Here is a 17,550-nt window from a genome sequence, read left to right as displayed (position 1 = left end):
CAGAGAGCAGCACTTCGGCCCAGAAATAGTTACGTATGCATGTTATGTCTCGACGTATCAATGATAAATGAAAGCCATTTCTTATTCACTACTTCCTCCGTTTATATTTTTTCCATGATTCTATTTGTGGGATCGCTACTGGGGCTGGGTTTTGTATGCCGCAGGATAGGCTTGAAATTTTGCCCCTTTTGTCGAACGTTTCCAAACCACCCGCTGCTGATTTAATGAATAACGAACGAGTACCAGAAATACGATGTGCGCTAGTTTCGAGCGTTGCAAATTGGAAGGTTGATTTCAACGTAATGTTATATTGTAAAGTGGTTTACTATGAACTAACAAATTGATTTTGTACAGGTAAAATAATGAATGATGTTTAACAGTGGTAAAAGTGTCATACAACATACAATAATAATTTGTTCGTAAAACAAACAGAGTTTACAGTAGCAGATAAGCCCACGTGGAGAAACTTCGAGGCTCTTTGGCGAAGAAAATGTTCCTCTAATTTATTGCTGGATAGTTCACATTTACATTCACCGATGCTGATCGGGCCACAGAAATGATCGATTCTTCAAAATCACTCATTCGTTGCTGATTGATGGGACAAAGTGTTGGCCAACCGGACACTACTGGATTCTGGTGCGCGATGGCGAGAAGTTTTTTTTATTTTTCGAACGCAGGTTGTTTGCGAATGCGGCTCCAGAATGGGCTGCTTGTTCGCGACATGGGATTGGCGTGGACCATGTAGCGCACTACACACAAGCACACATCACAAGACGTGCCGCCGCCGCCGCCGCCGGTCGGTCGGACGCTGAAAACACCGAAGATGCGCCGGACACAAGGTGCATCTATGCAAATGAGGTTATGTAAATTTATTGTAAAATAATCTCCCTATAAACACATCATTAAGCAGCTGGCAAATGAGCGGTGCCATGCCGGTGGAAAACCGCGAGTTTCACCCGCCGGTGAATCGAAGAGGGTTTTCGCCGATATTTACAATCGACCAACATCCGGCTCGAAGGTCCAGCGCGTCTTAAGACAAACAGGTGGCAACAAGAAGGGAAAAGGAGTCGGTTTAGGCACTTGACAAATGGCAACCGGGCACGGTTGACGAAAGGGGCAAAGTGGAGCGAGGGTTGGAAGGTAAGAGACCACCCAGCGAACGGGGTGGGGGGGGAGGGCATCGGGGCTGGATTAGAACGGGGCCGAAGCGGCGTCGTTGTGACGTCGGTGGCATTACATTATCTAATATTTATAAGCTCATTGTTTGTCTTCGAAAAGCGGAGCGCGGCCGCCGGAGGTCAGCCTCGCGATTTTGCCACCGGGCCGGGGTTTGAGGGGAAAGGTTAGGGGCGGTCGGGTACTGGGCCACATTTATTATACCATTGTTGAAACTTTTTGAATTAAATATGCACATAAACTGCAGTTGGAACGCTTGCCTCTCGCCGCTCCGGTAGCTGGACAATGGATGCAGATAGGGTGTTGTTGTTGTTTTTGTTGTTGTTGATGTTGTTGCGGTGCATCGGTGCATCGATGTCAAGCTTGTTAAGCAGACCGACGGGGAACGCGTGGTCGTTTGCCGAAAGAACAAAACGCGCATACGAACGGTTGACGATAATTTATTGTAATTATTAGCGAAATATAATTAGTACGAGGTCTAAAGCGAACGATGCCGTCTGCGAAAGAAAGTACATCACATGTAGGCACGGTACATTGTCCGTTTTGCTTTTCTTTTTCTGCTGTTGCTGGTGTATTCATTACCAGAAAAAATATATTTGGTATTGATTAAATCCAGCAAGAAACCCAAGGACGAATATGAGTAAACTTCCTCGAGTAACTTTATATTTTCTGTTGAAAGTTACTTTGTGGCTGACATTTTGGAAAACAAACTCTCTCAAGAACGTTCAAGTATTTTTCACTCGAATTTTACTTGGAACGATTTTACAGTGAGGTGTTTTTAAGGACACATATCCGGTGTTCCTATTTCTAAACCACATGGAAGCATATTTTCCGAACAATATTTGCCCTGAAAGCAAATGCAATCATATTTTAAATTCATGCACTATCCAGCCACATTTTTGGGGTATATTAGTTAATTCTGGAATTCAATTTCCGGGCTGTTTTAGGCAACAGCGTTTACGTATCGAGGTTACTAGGCATTCCCCCTAAATCGATTAAAAAACATCAGTTTACTTTATTGAAAGGCCTTTCAACGCTTTATGTTGTTTTGGAACTTCAAATGAACTGCTCTATCATGTTTTTTATAGAAAACGGAAGTTGTCATAGAGTGCACAAAATTTAGCATCATCATTTCACTTGTGTTTGAACCGCACAGAAGTCAAAACGAAAAAAATCGCAAACTGTAAAAAACTGTAACAATTTTGTTTTGAACAATAATCCAGGCGATTCGTTTAGTAAAGAATCTACCATGGCCTCCAAACCTCATACTAGACTTCGACGACATACTCCTCCTGTCTAGGCCCCCCTTCTCAGTTGAGATCTCCTTCGCAAATGAAGATCACAAACCAGTAATGGAATGCTGGTGCATTTTAGCCCGATAGTAATTACTATTACCGCCATGGCATTCAGCAGCACTTGGCCGGCTGACGAGCTTTTCAGCACCTTGTCGCTCCGGGAGCAGGTTGAACCGGTTAAACGGTTCGCCGAGCTTGTCTGGCAAGAAAATATCAACGCAGAGCAAATGTCGACGTCTTCGTTCGAGTTCTCGACGGGGAACGCGTCGATGGTGTGCTAAGTATGATTTACGCTTCATGTTCAAATAAATATGAGCATAACAATCAAAACGCTAATTTTGTGGCATCCAACGGGCGAGTGGATCGGGTTTTATCTCGAACTCGGAAAGAAAATGGAACAAACGAAAAAAAGAAGATGTTCACGTATAGCGCACGGGATGCGTCTTAGCACTTGATGGTTATTTGATGATAATTTTATTGCAGAATGGTTCCTTAACCGAATGATCTTTATTAGCAGATGCACTGCTTATATATAGTATTATCGTTGCCATAGTAATCGTGAATTACTTATTCCTATGTCTACTATAACACTCCTCCCTAATTCACGATTCCTATACTATTACAAAACCTAGCCTGGTTCATCCGTTGCAAAGGCTTAGTGAATCCATCGGCCAGTTGTAATTTACTCGATACATATTCGAGTTTCACCACTTGATTTTCTAAGCTTTCATTCACAAAATGGTAGCGTATGCTTATATGCTTCGTCCGAGGGTTATACGATCCGTTTTTAGCGATGATGATTGCAGACTGATTGTCGCAATAAATCAGAACTGTTCCTACATCGCTGAATTCCGAACAAAGGTTTTTCCACCATATTGCCTCTTGAATGCTTCGAGAGAGAGCCATGTATTCTGCTTCGCAAGATGAAAGAGCTACTGTTGGTTGCTTCTTTACGCCCCATGCTATTGCTGCACCTTGCAACATAAACACGTATCCACTCATTGATCTGCGACTGTCAGGATCTCCTCCCCAATCAGCATCGGTATATCCTGCCAATTCTCCGCTTTCATCCTTTCTGTACTGCAATTTCCTGCTCGCTGTACCTTTCAGATATCTTATTATATTCTTCACAGCCTCCCAATGTTGTCTTCCGGGATTTGAAGAAAATTGGCTAACAGTATTCACAGCAAAGGCAATATCAGGTCGAGTTATTTGCGCTACAAAGGATAAACATCCAATTGCTTCTTTAAACGGTACACTTCTCATTTCCTCAACTTCAGCGTCATTCTTTGGTGACATTGACTTTTCCAATTTAAGATCAGGATTCATGGGAGTTGTTGCAGGTTTTGCGTCGACCATTCTAAATCGCCTAACAATCTCTTCGATATATAACTGTTGATCTAGTGATAATATTCCTGCACTTCGATCTCTCTTGATTCGAATGCCAAGACAATGTGATGCTGTGCCTAAATCCTTCATTTTGAATTTCTGCATTAGAAATTGTTTTAGTCTTTTCTTCAAAGGATTATCATTCGTGAAAATTAACAGATCGTCAACATATATTGTTACGAACAGCATTTTATCTTCATTCATCTTCCAATATAAACAAGTATCAACTTTCGATCGTTGTAGGCCAAATTCTAGCAGTACTTCATTCAACTTTGCATTCCATACCCGGCTCGATTGCTTCAAACCGTATAACGCTTTCTTCAGTTTACATACTTTTCCATTTGGAATTGCAAACCCCTCGGGTTGCTCCATGAAAATTTGCTCATCACCTAGTTCTCCATGCAAAAATGCGGTAACCACATCCATCTGGTCCACATCCATATCAAACTTCGTAGCAAGTGCCATCAGGTATCGGACAGTTGAATATCGCACTACAGGAGCATACACTTCTTCATAGTCGATTCCCGGTTTCTGCGAACATCCTTTAACAACTAGTCTCGCCTTGTACCGGTCCACATTTCCATCAGATCCTCGCTTGATGGAGAAAACCCACTTGTTTCGAATGGTTTTTCGACCCTTTGGTAAATCGGTGATCATCCACGTCTGGTTCTCATTCAGGGATACCATCTCCTGCTTCATTGCCTCGATCCATTTTTCACGATCAGGTCTCCTCATAGCTTCATCGTAACTCTGCGGAATATCTTCTTCCGGTGGATGGTTTGAAATGGTGTTGTAACTTACAAACTCATTGTATCTATTTGGACAATTACGCTGGCGACTACTTCGTCTCAAAACTGGCTGAGTTTCTTCGCTTTGTCCTGTAGCATGCGGTGTTTCGCTGACTCTTTCTAAATTTTCTGCTATACTTTCACAATTGTTTTCGACTTCTATTGGCACTTCGTGCGGGATCAACAAATCTTCTGTGAATAATTCCATAAACTCGACAGATTCAACATCTTTTTGTAAAAATCACAGTGTGCCCTTTTTTACATATTGCACTCACAGACAATAGATTCGTAACCAAATTAGGTACCTTCAGAACTTCATATACGTTAGCGTTATTCTCTTCTAATTTTACTGTACCTCGTGCTATAGCCATCATGCTGCCATTATTCGCTGTCCATATCGCTTGCTGCAACGTTGTCTCATCACTAAAATGTTGATTCGGTTTTGCCATGTGACAAGTTGCTCCGGAATCAAAATACCAAGATTCACTGTTTGCATCGCCACTAGCAAACGAACTCCATAGTGAACTTGATTTTCCTTTTTCTCCAGACATTGGACACTTGGCTGCAAAATGTCCAGGCCTTTTACAATTATAGCACGTCTTTTCGCTCCTTTTCTTATACTGCGCCTTTGGTTTATACTCTCTTCTTATGTACAATGCTTCGTTATTCATGCTGCCATCAAGATTCCTATCACACTTCACGTCCTGCAGAATTTTTGCCTTTACCGCATCCGACGTAAGTTTCGCTCCTGATGCTTCCAGCCCCATGATCATTGGTTCGTAATGATCCGGTAATCCCATTAAAAGCAATGCTACCATCCAGGAATCGTCTACTTGAAATCCGATCGCAGCAAGCTTGTGGCTAGTCGACATCAGCTCGTTAACATACTCTTCTACGCTCATGCTAGAGGTTAACCTTATGTTCGTCAACTTCCGAAGCAAGCCGATCTTCCTGGTCAATCCGGTGTCTTGAAATGCTGCGGCCAATTTCTTCCATGCTGAAGCTGCATCCGTTGCGTCCTGAACCAGACTGTAGTTGTAACTCTCCAGACTCAGACAGATTGTTGCCAATGCACGCAATTTTGTCTCTTTGTCCACTACTTCGCCTTCATCAGGTTCCACGGCACTCCAAGTTCCTTCGCGGATCAAGATCATCCGCATTGCAAACGCCCATGTTGAGTAATTTTCACGTCCACGTAACCTTTCTACCATGGGAAGATTGATTCCGTTGAGCCGTCCTACGCCAGCCGTCGGCAATCCTGCTCCTCTTCCCTCCGTAGCGTTTTGTTCAACGGAACTTCCAGTACTCATTTTCGACTTTTGCTTTTACTCTTCTGGGCCCATAACCTATTGCAGAATGGTTCCTTAACCGAATGATCTTTATTAGCAGATGCACTGCTTATATATAGTATTATCGTTGCCATAGTAATCGTGAATTACTTATTCCTATGTCTACTATAACAAATTTGACGTGATGAGAAAGGGTGCCCTTCATAGAAGCAGTACGTTCCCGTTATCACACTTCTTACAGCTTTATGGTCCAGAAAAACCAGTTTTACCATTACATTGTTATTTCGAAACTGTGCATGGTTCAATGTATTGGGCGTTAGTTTGTAGAATCGATATCACTAAAACTTAGTTCATAAAATGTTTCGAAATGAAACACACATGTATGACAAACAAATTAAACTGACTATTCAGTCAGTTCATTAAATTTTATGTAGGACAATTAACTATGATTACGAACCCTTATAGGTCAACGACCCCACCGCTCTCCATCTTCGTTTTGTCCAATAAGTTATGAAGCTTCTTCCCTCAGATAAATTTGGATTATACCCGCTTACCATAGCGATATTCGGAGCATCAAATCCCCGCATAGATCGAGACAAGTACCGACACTCGGTCGATCCTTCCGTCACAACAATCTTGCCGACACAGCTGTTCAAGCTTAAACAACAGCTACGAGAGAGACGCCAATGTTATTATTCCTGCTCCTTTTTGGATTCCTGGAAGGTTACGCTAAAGAAAACAGAGTTATTACTCTAGATTTGTTGTAGATTCTGTTACACTTGAATAAACATGAACTTTACACACGCTTGACGAGCGTGATGCATATAAGCAAAAACAAAATTTCGGTAAGATAGATTACGATACAGGTACTTTTATGAGGCCTGGGAAGCAGGGGTTATGTAACAAGGTTGCCAATTGAAAATAATTAAGACTCTGTCAATTCATAGGTAGTACAAATGCTAAGAAAAGTAGCTTAAACTGCCCGAAACACCTATAATTTCATAGCCTATCGTAAACGAGTCGTAGCATATTTTTTCAGTTGACTAAACTGTGTGGTTTTCTGCACGTAAATCAGCAGCATGCCAAAAGCGGGAGTAAAAGACATCGACGGCGCAGTGAGGGACTGGTTTCTCACCTCGTTAAACACCCAGACCCCTGGCGGTGGTCGATTCTACTTGATTTGCCAATGCCACATCGTCTAGCCGGCGTCTAGTCTTTCGAGATGGCAGACAGGAGCACGCGCGCGCGCATGGTAGTGATTTCTTCCGGTATCCCAAAACCAAGCAATTACCTCATCGTGCTCCGGGAAGAGCGAAGGCAACAGGTCCCAGTACATTGCCAGCAGACGCTACTACCGCCAACGACGACGACGACGACGACGTGATCCTTATACATAATAAAATGTTCTATCACTCTTTCGTAGGCTCCTTGACCTGCCGTGCCAACCGGGTCCCGGATGGCGTGAGAAGAAAATCCCTCCAGGCGTGCCGCCGTCAGTGGCAGCGAACGGGCGACTGCCTTGCTGATAGGATCCTTCCTACGGATGCGAGGCGCAGAAGTGCTACGGCTTGCCGCAAGAGACTTTTCCCAGACTTCACGCGACGGTTCCGGTTGCCGGCGGTGTGCCCGGAGTCCACCGATTGGTGGTTTTCCCTTCGTGCAGCACACCGGGTGCTTAACATCGTCAACGCTGCGGTCGTCGTCATCTTCGCCGGCGAGGGTATCGGTTCAAGAAGTATCATCGTTGAATCTCCGCCTTCCTAAAGCGTGAGTAACAAATCTGAGCATTTCGAACAACTCTAAGCGTGAATAGAAACCTGGCAAGAGTGAGTGTATACGTGATATGCGTTCTGATACTGAGAATGAAATAAAATTATTGGTTTCATAAGACCTGCCGCTTTTAAAATGTGCTTCTCAGCCGTGCGTTTTTTTCAAGACTTAAGCAACAAGTCTAATATGATAAACATACATATCTACGTTCCTTGTTTGTATAAAACATAGCGTTTTCTCTCTCTTTACTTGCAGAGGAACCTACTACGAGCTCCTGCGATAGGGCAATGCAATACAATTGTGTCTGTTCGCGTGTCTACAATTTAACACCTCTTAGCACATTTTCATGGCGGTGTAAGATGAACTTGGGACTGACAGCTTTCGGTCGGATGAATAACGCGTCCATTTTCGTGTGTAGATAATTAAGAACAAATGGATAATTACCGTCTCTAAATCGGTATGGAACGGAAGTGGCGATGAAGCTTACATGCCGGAGAGAAAGTTCTCTACGCGGACACGTGTTTTCACGTCATGTTAAATGACGCATCGGGTGTTAAGTAAGCTTCTAATTTGAGCATCTAAATCGGCTACAGTGGTTTGTTGATACATGTCGATATTAAAAAAACGGAGAAAGATTATACTATTGTTAACGTTATGTGTTATTATTAACAGTACATTATTTAGGTACATATTTTGGTCAACAGACGAAACAATTTCACATTATTTCTATTTCGTATTCTGTCTTATGTTATAGGAAGATTCACCGCCCCAATGTACTACTGACAGTTTGTCATCTTTATGCTTCTTGAAATTCTTTTCAGTTTTAGGTGGATATAAAAAAACTCAACAAGAGGGATTAAATAGCTCCGCTCGTTCCCAAAAGACCTGCCCTCTACACCAACACTTGTTAAACGTCCTCGATATTTTGTTTCACTGTCAGAGTATTCGTCATCGTATTCATAACTTCACATACTTCAGTAGCAAATATCGCTAAGCTCTTCCAACGATCCACGATTGTCACCAAAGGACACCATTGTAGGATGTATAATCATCCGGTTCTGTGGATTTATCCTTCACAAGGGTTGCTTCCGATGGCTTTCTGCCACTTGTTCACTTCCTTTTAGACTGGAATGAAATCGGTGATTAACGGTTAGTGGGACCTTGTAAATACCCTACGTCATGATTTCCCTGCGTGGCGACACGCAATGATTTGATGAATTGCATTGACACGTCGACGGATCAGTACGTCTCAAAGGGGAAAGTAATTTGACATGCATTTTTTAATTTGTTTGTTTCAAATGTGTCTCTAAAAATCGTAAATTCTCTAGCAAAGTCCTTTTGCAAATGTTATGGAATGTACGCATTCGATGGTGTTTAAAAGGAAATGTGTTTACTGCTTTCCGTCCTTGTATTACCACAATTTATTTTAAAACACACCAGAGCTAACATTGTTGAATTGAACAACATATCGTTCGACGGTGTGTAAAAATATTGTTGCAAAAAATGTCTTTTCAACATTTTAATGAGTAAACATAATACAACCCAATTTTTTTTTGCCAGTGTTTCAAATACTTTCCTTCTGACCTCATTTTATTCAGTACCAGTTGTACGTGCAAGTACAGTTTCGTTACCAAACCTCCAGTTTACCTTTAAAACCACTCACCCTTCTAACGTGCCTCGACAAATGAGTAAATGTTGCCTAATAAGAAACTACCTATTCATGATTGGGCCAGCAAGACAAAACAAACTGAAAAGAAAATTTTAAGATAAACTTAGGCCCAAACTGTACCATCGTTTTGGTCTATTTTTCGGCGGAAGTGAGGGACGGAAGGTTGGGAGCAAAGTTGAAGGAGACAACACCACACAATAAACTAAAAAAAATATATACACACATGAAAGGAGACCGCGCTCGGCCAAAGGGGGCGAAGAAAGGCGTTTGTCGTGGAGAACCGCGAACCGAAATGGAACACACCATTGTTGATGGTGGCCGCCGGCGCTGGGTGGCCTTTTCCCTTCGTGTTGGCGGCATCGATGCCCCTCTCCCTCCTCCTTGACCTCAAGAGTGCGTCCGATTTTGTTTTAATATTTCAATAACAATAATCGTCATTATAATCGGTAAATTATTCAAATAACTTCTTCCAGTAAACATCCAGCGGTGAAACTGTTTGCGGCCGCCAAATCGGCGTGGGGTCGTTAAGGGCGGCCGAAGCCGAAATATTAAATACAAAAACCGACGGCCCGGGAAAGATAAACAATTGGGGGTTGGTCACGTCGTGCGGTTTTTTGTGGTGTGGCTCGCCGCTACTTTCGAGCGAGAATAAAACGGAGAGCTAAACGGCGATTTACTTATGATGATCGGCGGCGAATGTCGATCGTGATGGGACCCAAGCGTACACGTTTACGTCCAAGGGCCAACCCGGGGCCGCTTCTTGAGTAGGAGTCAACACTAGAAGATGGGACTGCGGTTTCGTCCAAACCCAACACTTGCAACTGGAAAAGTAGGTGGCAATGTAAACAAGTTCGTTCAACAAGACCCGTTGAGTAACAATTAACTTAAATGGTAAATTTTCTTACAAGCATCCTTGAAGTCAGTTGGTATTGGTTTAGATTTCAATTGAGATATGTTACTTTTAATTAATTTGTTGGGAACTTTCGGTAAAAAATGTTCCAAGTAAAATGTAAGATATTAGAGTATTCAGTCAGAGTTTTGCTTCTAACTAAAAACCAGGAAATGTATATTGTTGCTGTAAAGTTACTATGCGGATTTGACATTTTTTACAGCATCCGTCCCGAAGAAAGGCTGCAATACAAAATTATCAATTAGCTATTTCTTCCGTCATGTACAGAAGGAACCTAATCTCAAATTTGGAGCGTACATTCGCTGACCGTTAGTTCCACGTTTCCCGTTCGCTACGAAACTAGACGACGAACGAGATCCGGAAGCGGATGTGTCCGTGTTGGTTGTGCTTCGCAGTAATAGGATCGACGGTGAAAAAATTCGAGAGGAACAAAAGAAATTAGGTGAATTTCTCCACATGACCGACGTCGGCACCACGGCTTACAATCTTGCGGAGTCGGGAGAGGTGAACATTTACCGAAAAGGGCAGCTCGGCCAGTATAATCCCAACTGATTACAACTTCCGATCGGGTCGGCTCGACGCGGAGGTCGACTCGCAAACTCCCAGTACTGGCGGGTTCGGACGAAGTTCGGGTTAGCTCACCGGACCTCGCAAACATAAACAACGATGACTTGGCACACGTCTTTCTTCCGTTTTCTGTTTCTCCCTTCATGGAGCCATGTCAGCACGATGCTGGAGATGGAAAACTTGTACCCCGACGTGTGTGTTTGTGTGTGTCATAACTGACAAATCTTCAAGCCACCGTGCAATGAGGCCACAAATAAGATAGCTTGCGGTGCACCGGTGTACGCCCGGAGGGAGGCTGGGTAAATTATCTAGCAAACTCACTGAGGCCTCAGCATCATCCCGTTGCCCTCTCAAGACTTCCGAGAGCGGAAATGAAGCAAACTTCTGCTGACATTCGGAAAGACACCAGCAGCTCGGAGCCGCCAATCGGGAGCCCCGCAGTTCCGTACGCAATTGAAGTTTACCGGCTCCGGGTGGCGCCCACTCAAATTTGTCGATCGGAAGTTGTAATTGGTGTAGTTTTCTTTGGTCGATGTTTTTTTTGTTCTCTCTCTCGCTCGCAGAATTAGGTTTACTGTTATCTCATTAATAAATGCTGCGTGTGAGGGAAGAGTTCGAAGGGAGTGCTTATGACCGTGTATTATTTGGGAACGACGCTGGTTGATGTCTACCTAATTCTATGTTCCACATACTCGACCCACATTGGTCGTTCAAGAAGTTGGTTGAAATTGAATTTTTTGAGCTGCTCTTAAATACAACTAAAAGTTCCAATAAGTAAGGGTGAAAACGTGCAAATAGAGTAACTATACTGTGAACGATTTAGGGTTTCAATAAAAGTCTGTTTAGCCCACAATAAAATTGTCTTATAAGTACGTCTCTATGCAGTTGTACGACAGTCCGTGCCGCTCAGATGTACCGTCCCTGTAAACAATATTACATCCATCGTACCACGTACTCGACAGTTCCAAAATTTAATGGTTTTTTTTCTCCGTCTTCAGTTATTTTAATTCCTTTCCAGCTCGAGTGCGGGAAACGGGTCGGAAGTTAATCCAACGCCAGCCCTGCATGCTGATTCGCGTGCGCGTGAAGAGCGTTAACAAATTGACGGTGGTACTAAAACTTAGTGATCATAAAACCGGAACCCTTCTCCGGCGGTTCTTTTTGGCCGCTTGAGTATAGCTTCGGATTAACGGAAACGCGTCTCTACCTAGCCAATAGTGGGGGATTTTTTCGATGAGTGAAAACATCTCGTAACGATCACCTTTTTGCTTTTTTTTTTGAGGATTTTGGGATGAACAATAGGTAATCCTTTTAGTATGTTTTGCCCGTTTAATACATATTTAGTATTGCACAAATTGGAAAACACTCAGTGCGTTCATCGGCACAAATACCAACTGCCAAACACGGTTGTGCGCAGCGAGTCAACTGCTTTCGCATCGGGGTGAAAAGTCGGATGGAGGAAAAATACCCATGTGCACGTGCAAGCGTAACGCAATTAAAAGTGCGTCTTTATGGCTCGTCAAATGACTTCGGAGTAACAATGTGTTTTTGATTGTTCCTTTCGGTGTAACTATAAACATTTTTATATCGCTCCAACTGCCCCGTTGTATCATTTATGATGAAGTTACGCTCAATGCACCAGCCTAGATAGCTGCTAACGTTATTGTACGTGTGAGTATGTGTTCCTTGGCTTAGGTTAGTGACTTGTAATGTGACCAGTCGGATGCAATGGAGTGCTACAATTTAATTCAATCGACATTTCATTTGCATTGTGGTTTAAAAATCCGTAACTGCTTCAATAAAGGCTGCGTTAGGTAAAAACAAATAAGCTTTTTTTTATACTTATCCTGATATGCTGGGACTGTTGCTATGAGGAATGACGAAATAATTGTACGAAAACCACACGGGTTTCCAACATCCTATAGAACTACCAACTGAAGGGCAGTATTGTCGAATGAATTCTTCCCATACATACCTGAAACGAAAGAGAGAAAATAATGAGCATAAACATCGGAAAAAGCACCAACAGTGAGGGATATGAAGGCAGAAATGAGTTACAATTCAGCATTAACCCTTAATCGAGCTCATTTCCGAAACTTATTTCAACCAGGAAGTGCAGCGGTTACTAACGAGCTTTAGTAAGTGCACACATACACTCTTCAAAACACACATACACACATGCAGATGCAAAATAAGTGTGCAAAAGCAACTGGGTCGCCCTTTGGAGATGGATCTCTATCGGGAATGGTAGCCAAGCTAAGCGTTTCAAACCGTTGCCACATTAATTTGGTAAAACTGACGATGATAATTACGAAATCTTTAATTAATCGTAATGGGTTGGGGTCCATTGAGAACAATTATACACCGGTAGTGCCTTGTTGTGTTGTATAACAGTGCCATTTAATAGGTCATGGAAAAAGTTGCATGTATGATGGAAAATGGTATAATATTTTTAATAATCTGCAGCCCTATGAACAATAAAGTGTTACTTTTAAAAGATGTTTGAAAACATGAACACAAAAATGCAAAGTCCTAATGATCAGAGCAACTTTAATGGTATTCAGCAAAAGTGGTAAACCTAAACCTAAGTACAAAACCTTTGTGTGAAAGTTATCGGCGGAACTTAGACAGGGTATGATAAGGCTGTGAATTTCCACGTTGACATTTTTGTTTTCTCCATGGAACAAGAGAAAGGGAAAACCAAATGAAATCAACTGTGGAGCGCTCACTTTGCCCGACGGAACTATTTATGAAAATAAAATGCCATACATTATTGGGTAAGATAATTTTTACAAGAATAGTTTTCCCCCCGTGGAGAAATGTTTGCCAAAGTCTTTCCAAAGGAGTCGGAATGAGTGTAAGCATTGCTGGCGACATACATTTTGTGGCTAACCGAGTGGTTTGAAATGGGACGAAGAATTTTTTTTTTACGTTTGTCGTATTATCGATCGTGTGAAAACATGGGTTTTACCAGTGGAATTTGCTGTTCTTTGCCAATAATTTGCAAATAAGGACAGGCCAATGAATTCCTGTGAAAAACTTTATTTAAAGTTTTTTTTTAATTCCATATCGGTACCATTACCCACAGCTACTAGAAAATGTTTAGATTATAGAATTTTTCGAAGACACGAAAGGTACTTTCACGGAATTTTTGGACTGAGCTAGGAAATAAAAAAAGGTTTCATGGCTCGTCTATTTCCATCGCAATGCCTTGGCGTTGCCTCCAAATGCATCGAATGCACTCCTGCCTGTATCAGCCCCACACTATTGCAAGAAATAAGAATAATAATAATCATTCACGTCTAGACAACAAGGCTGAAATAAATTGCATGCTCTGGCAGTGGCGCACACTTCGAACACATACACCTACAGGCACGCGCAGCTGAAAGGGTGAAAGTGGGAACGAAAGAAATCGCCCGTCCGGGTGAAGGAGTTTCGTAATTTCTTTTCAGACGTCACTCGCTGCATCTAGAATGCATTTTTGGAAAGGGGTTAGTGTTTTGTCGTCATCGTTGATTTTTTTAAATGTTTTGTGCATTCCTTGGAGCGATGCACTTCCGGCGGACGCGAGGGGAAAGAAATGGATTGAGCGAAAAGAAAAAAAGGTGCATATAGAATAAAATAAATACAACTTCTCTTCGCGGGACACATTTTTGCCCACTTTCACGTGTTTGAATGATAGCCGCCGTTTTCTTCAAGACAGCCACTGCACGTGACATCGCGATGGTGCATCCATCGGACAAGCGGGAGTTTATAGTACCGGTGTGCCTGCCTTGTCTATGTATGTGTGTGTAAGTTTATGCATTTAACTCCTGCTTCCAATAGAGGCTACCTTCAGGCAGAGCTGTTTGATCGAAAAGCTAATTTCCTACCTTCCACCAGAAACCGGATAGCGGTAGCGGAATTTTACGAGCAGGCAGCGTGCATCCTTTCCGGATGTTGAAAAATTGTTTAAACATTTTCATTTAACAAACCCCGGAGACTTGGGTGCGAAGGTCAACCCCCTTCGGAACCGATTGCACCGGGCAAAAGTTCTCGAAACCCACTAAAGCATGTCCATCCCCTTCTGTTCGGGTCACAGCGATGCACCGATGCAACCGTGCACCACTTTGCAGGCGAGGGTAAATATGGAAAATAAAAAAGATAGCGTCGTCAAGAGGAAACCGGTGCATTATGAACAGTGAGGTCATAGTACCACGGAGTGAGGGACATGAAGTTATGAGGGGCAATGGTAGGTTTGAGAAGGTTTTCTGAGCTTATTTTCAGGCAATGTACGAAGAAACGGACGAGTGTCATATATTTCAAGATCTTTCGTGCAGACATATCAATCTTAAAGATTTGATACTTTATTTCTCATTCTGTTGAGAAACTGTCGCATGATTAAATTATCACATTTGTTTTTCTATCGCACAACATTGAGTTAAAACAACTAAACACCCATCGCTGAAGCGCTGCAAACAACTACCTAAGATTATTACAAACAAGGTCTCATTCAAGATTTCTTGGGCAGATTCATTCTTTCACCGTTTCGTGCTCAAAGAGAGCGTAATAGCAATATCATCTAAGTGCCTGAAAAATAGAAGCACCAACGCAGACCTAGATAATTTATGAAAGCAAAACTGAAGAGGAACTAGGGAAAATATAATAATAAAATAAGACGATTAATGGTGGAACGCTGCGTACGGATGGCCCCATTTCTTAGGATGCCACGTAGACCGCGTACAATGACTGCCGTAAGACCGTTTTCCGGTTCAGACATTCATTATATAATAATTTCCTATGACTGGTGATTTTTTAACGTGCCTCTCGACGTGGTCAGCAGCGGGGCTCGGTTCTTGATTTGCTTCCATTCGGCTTTTTCTTGCTTCTCTTTAATTCTCTTGGCCAGTTCTGGAACTACTCTTTTCTTATGCAATGATGAGTAAAGTCGGTAAAGACTTACAACACAAACTGTTTCACGAACGACAATCAAACATGAGCATACTGAACGTTTAATGCTGCATAATACTGACAACTTTCAAATTATTACAACACATGATAGTGCAATTCGTCTGCAAAATAGGTTTGGCAGTCTCAGTCGACGGTCATTGTGCGGAATAGAAGTGAAGTTGAATTTATAAATAATGGTCAATTATTGAACCACCGGCTTACATCCTCCATAAACCCTCATTTCCTGTAAGCTACCGGCGAACGGATATGAGTCCAACACGTTTAAACTCTCTTGATTGTTTGCAATACAATTGCTAGGCATAACCATCGTTTCTTTCGTTAAAATGGAGAGTTTTGCTAGTAATAAATGTGCGTTTTTGGAAAAATTACCAATGTAGTAATTTCTAGCCAACAAGTGTGTGATTATTGGAAAATATAAAAGCTTTTAGTTATACAATATTTAAGTTGTTCTCGTTTTACTCTTGATTTTGTGGATTACAATTTGAACTACCTTACACTCTCTTGATTGGATAGTTTGTATAAAGTATAACAAAAGAGAAAATATGATTGTTTAACGATGACAGCAACGATGGTAGAAGCGAGTAGCGAAATAATCTGTGTTTTTGAACGCTTTTCTATTTCGTAGTAGACAGCCACCCTTTTTCCCATCCTATGCTCCGTAGATGTCTTCATAATCTTCTCATTTTGTGCTTGATTTATCGAATTACAGTTGCTTGAAAATGGATAAAATTTACAAAGAACATCGAGAAGAATATGTTATCTTTGCTTAATCCTCATCTTTCATGGCAGCGAGTAGGTTTTATGTTAAATGTAGATTCTTCTTCTTCTTCTTGGCGTAACGACCTCTTGGTCATGCCTGCCCGTTAAGGGCTTACGAGACTTGTTTCCCTGTTGTACGTGGACAGTCAGTCCTCTCGTACAGGGGAGGGTCCGGTCTCGGTTGGGATTCGAATCCACGCCGTCGAGGTGGTGAGCCTCGGCGCTCTTGGGCCGATTTTCTAACCGGCGCTACCGCTCGGCTGTCGCGGACCCAATGTAGATGTAGATTACTGTGTAAAATTATTACTGTGTAGATTAAATGTAAATGTATATTACCAGTTGTTATTTGACTGTTTTGAAAAGTAATCTTTTTGAAGTGATGTATGAAAGATAGATTTGCATTGTTTTTAGTTAATTTAAAATGATTTTAGTTAATTTAATTACAAAAATATATGAATACTTGTCCTTGAAATACACATTCAATACCAGTTTCATTCAGCGATGGGTACAATATTACAACGTTGCATTCGCATCCCAAAGGCATGATAAAAACGGAAAAGATACGAGAAACAAGAGTTTGAGGTTGGACGAAAAATAAAAATCAAAGTAAAAAGTCTGACTCACGAGTGACATTCTAACTTCCCTCCGTTCGCCCTCGTTGCAGCGTCCAAATTATTCACAGAAAGAGTTGATGATAGCCACCATTGGGAAGGACGATAGGCCAAGAAGGGAAGGACGATACCGGAAAGCATGGTTCACAGCGTAAGAAGCACATTACCAGCCCCATTGAGATGAAAAAGAGAAGTGCAGCGTTCCCGGACGTGTTGCAGTCCATGAGCGGTTATGAAAAAGAAAATAAAAATGGGAAAAGCCTTGCCTATTCCCATTTTAGCCCGTGTTTTTTTATTTTACATATTTATTTGCAAGCGGAAGCGTTGGGTTCAAATTTTCAAACATGACCTCGTACGGGAAGCCAAATGATGCTCGT

General features: G+C 42.1%; 1 protein-coding gene across 1 annotated transcript in view; it reads right to left on the bottom strand.

Moving 5' to 3' along the window:
- LOC131293931 (protein bric-a-brac 1-like) overlaps positions 1-4,595 on the bottom strand; it is a 39,497-nt gene extending 34,902 nt beyond the window's left edge. Inside the window, exon 1 of the mRNA XM_058321980.1 lies at positions 4,146-4,595. Within this exon, the coding sequence (XP_058177963.1) occupies positions 4,146-4,595 (450 nt within the window). The remainder of the gene's footprint in view (positions 1-4,145) is intronic.
- Positions 4,596-17,550: the final 12,955 nt, after the last annotated feature.

This window comes from Anopheles ziemanni, chromosome 2, assembly GCF_943734765.1.
Source record: "Anopheles ziemanni chromosome 2, idAnoZiCoDA_A2_x.2, whole genome shotgun sequence".
NCBI lineage: Eukaryota > Metazoa > Arthropoda > Insecta > Diptera > Culicidae > Anopheles > Anopheles ziemanni.
The sequence above is the reverse complement of the archived record's forward strand: the minus strand, read 5'-3'. Positions and strand labels throughout refer to the sequence as shown.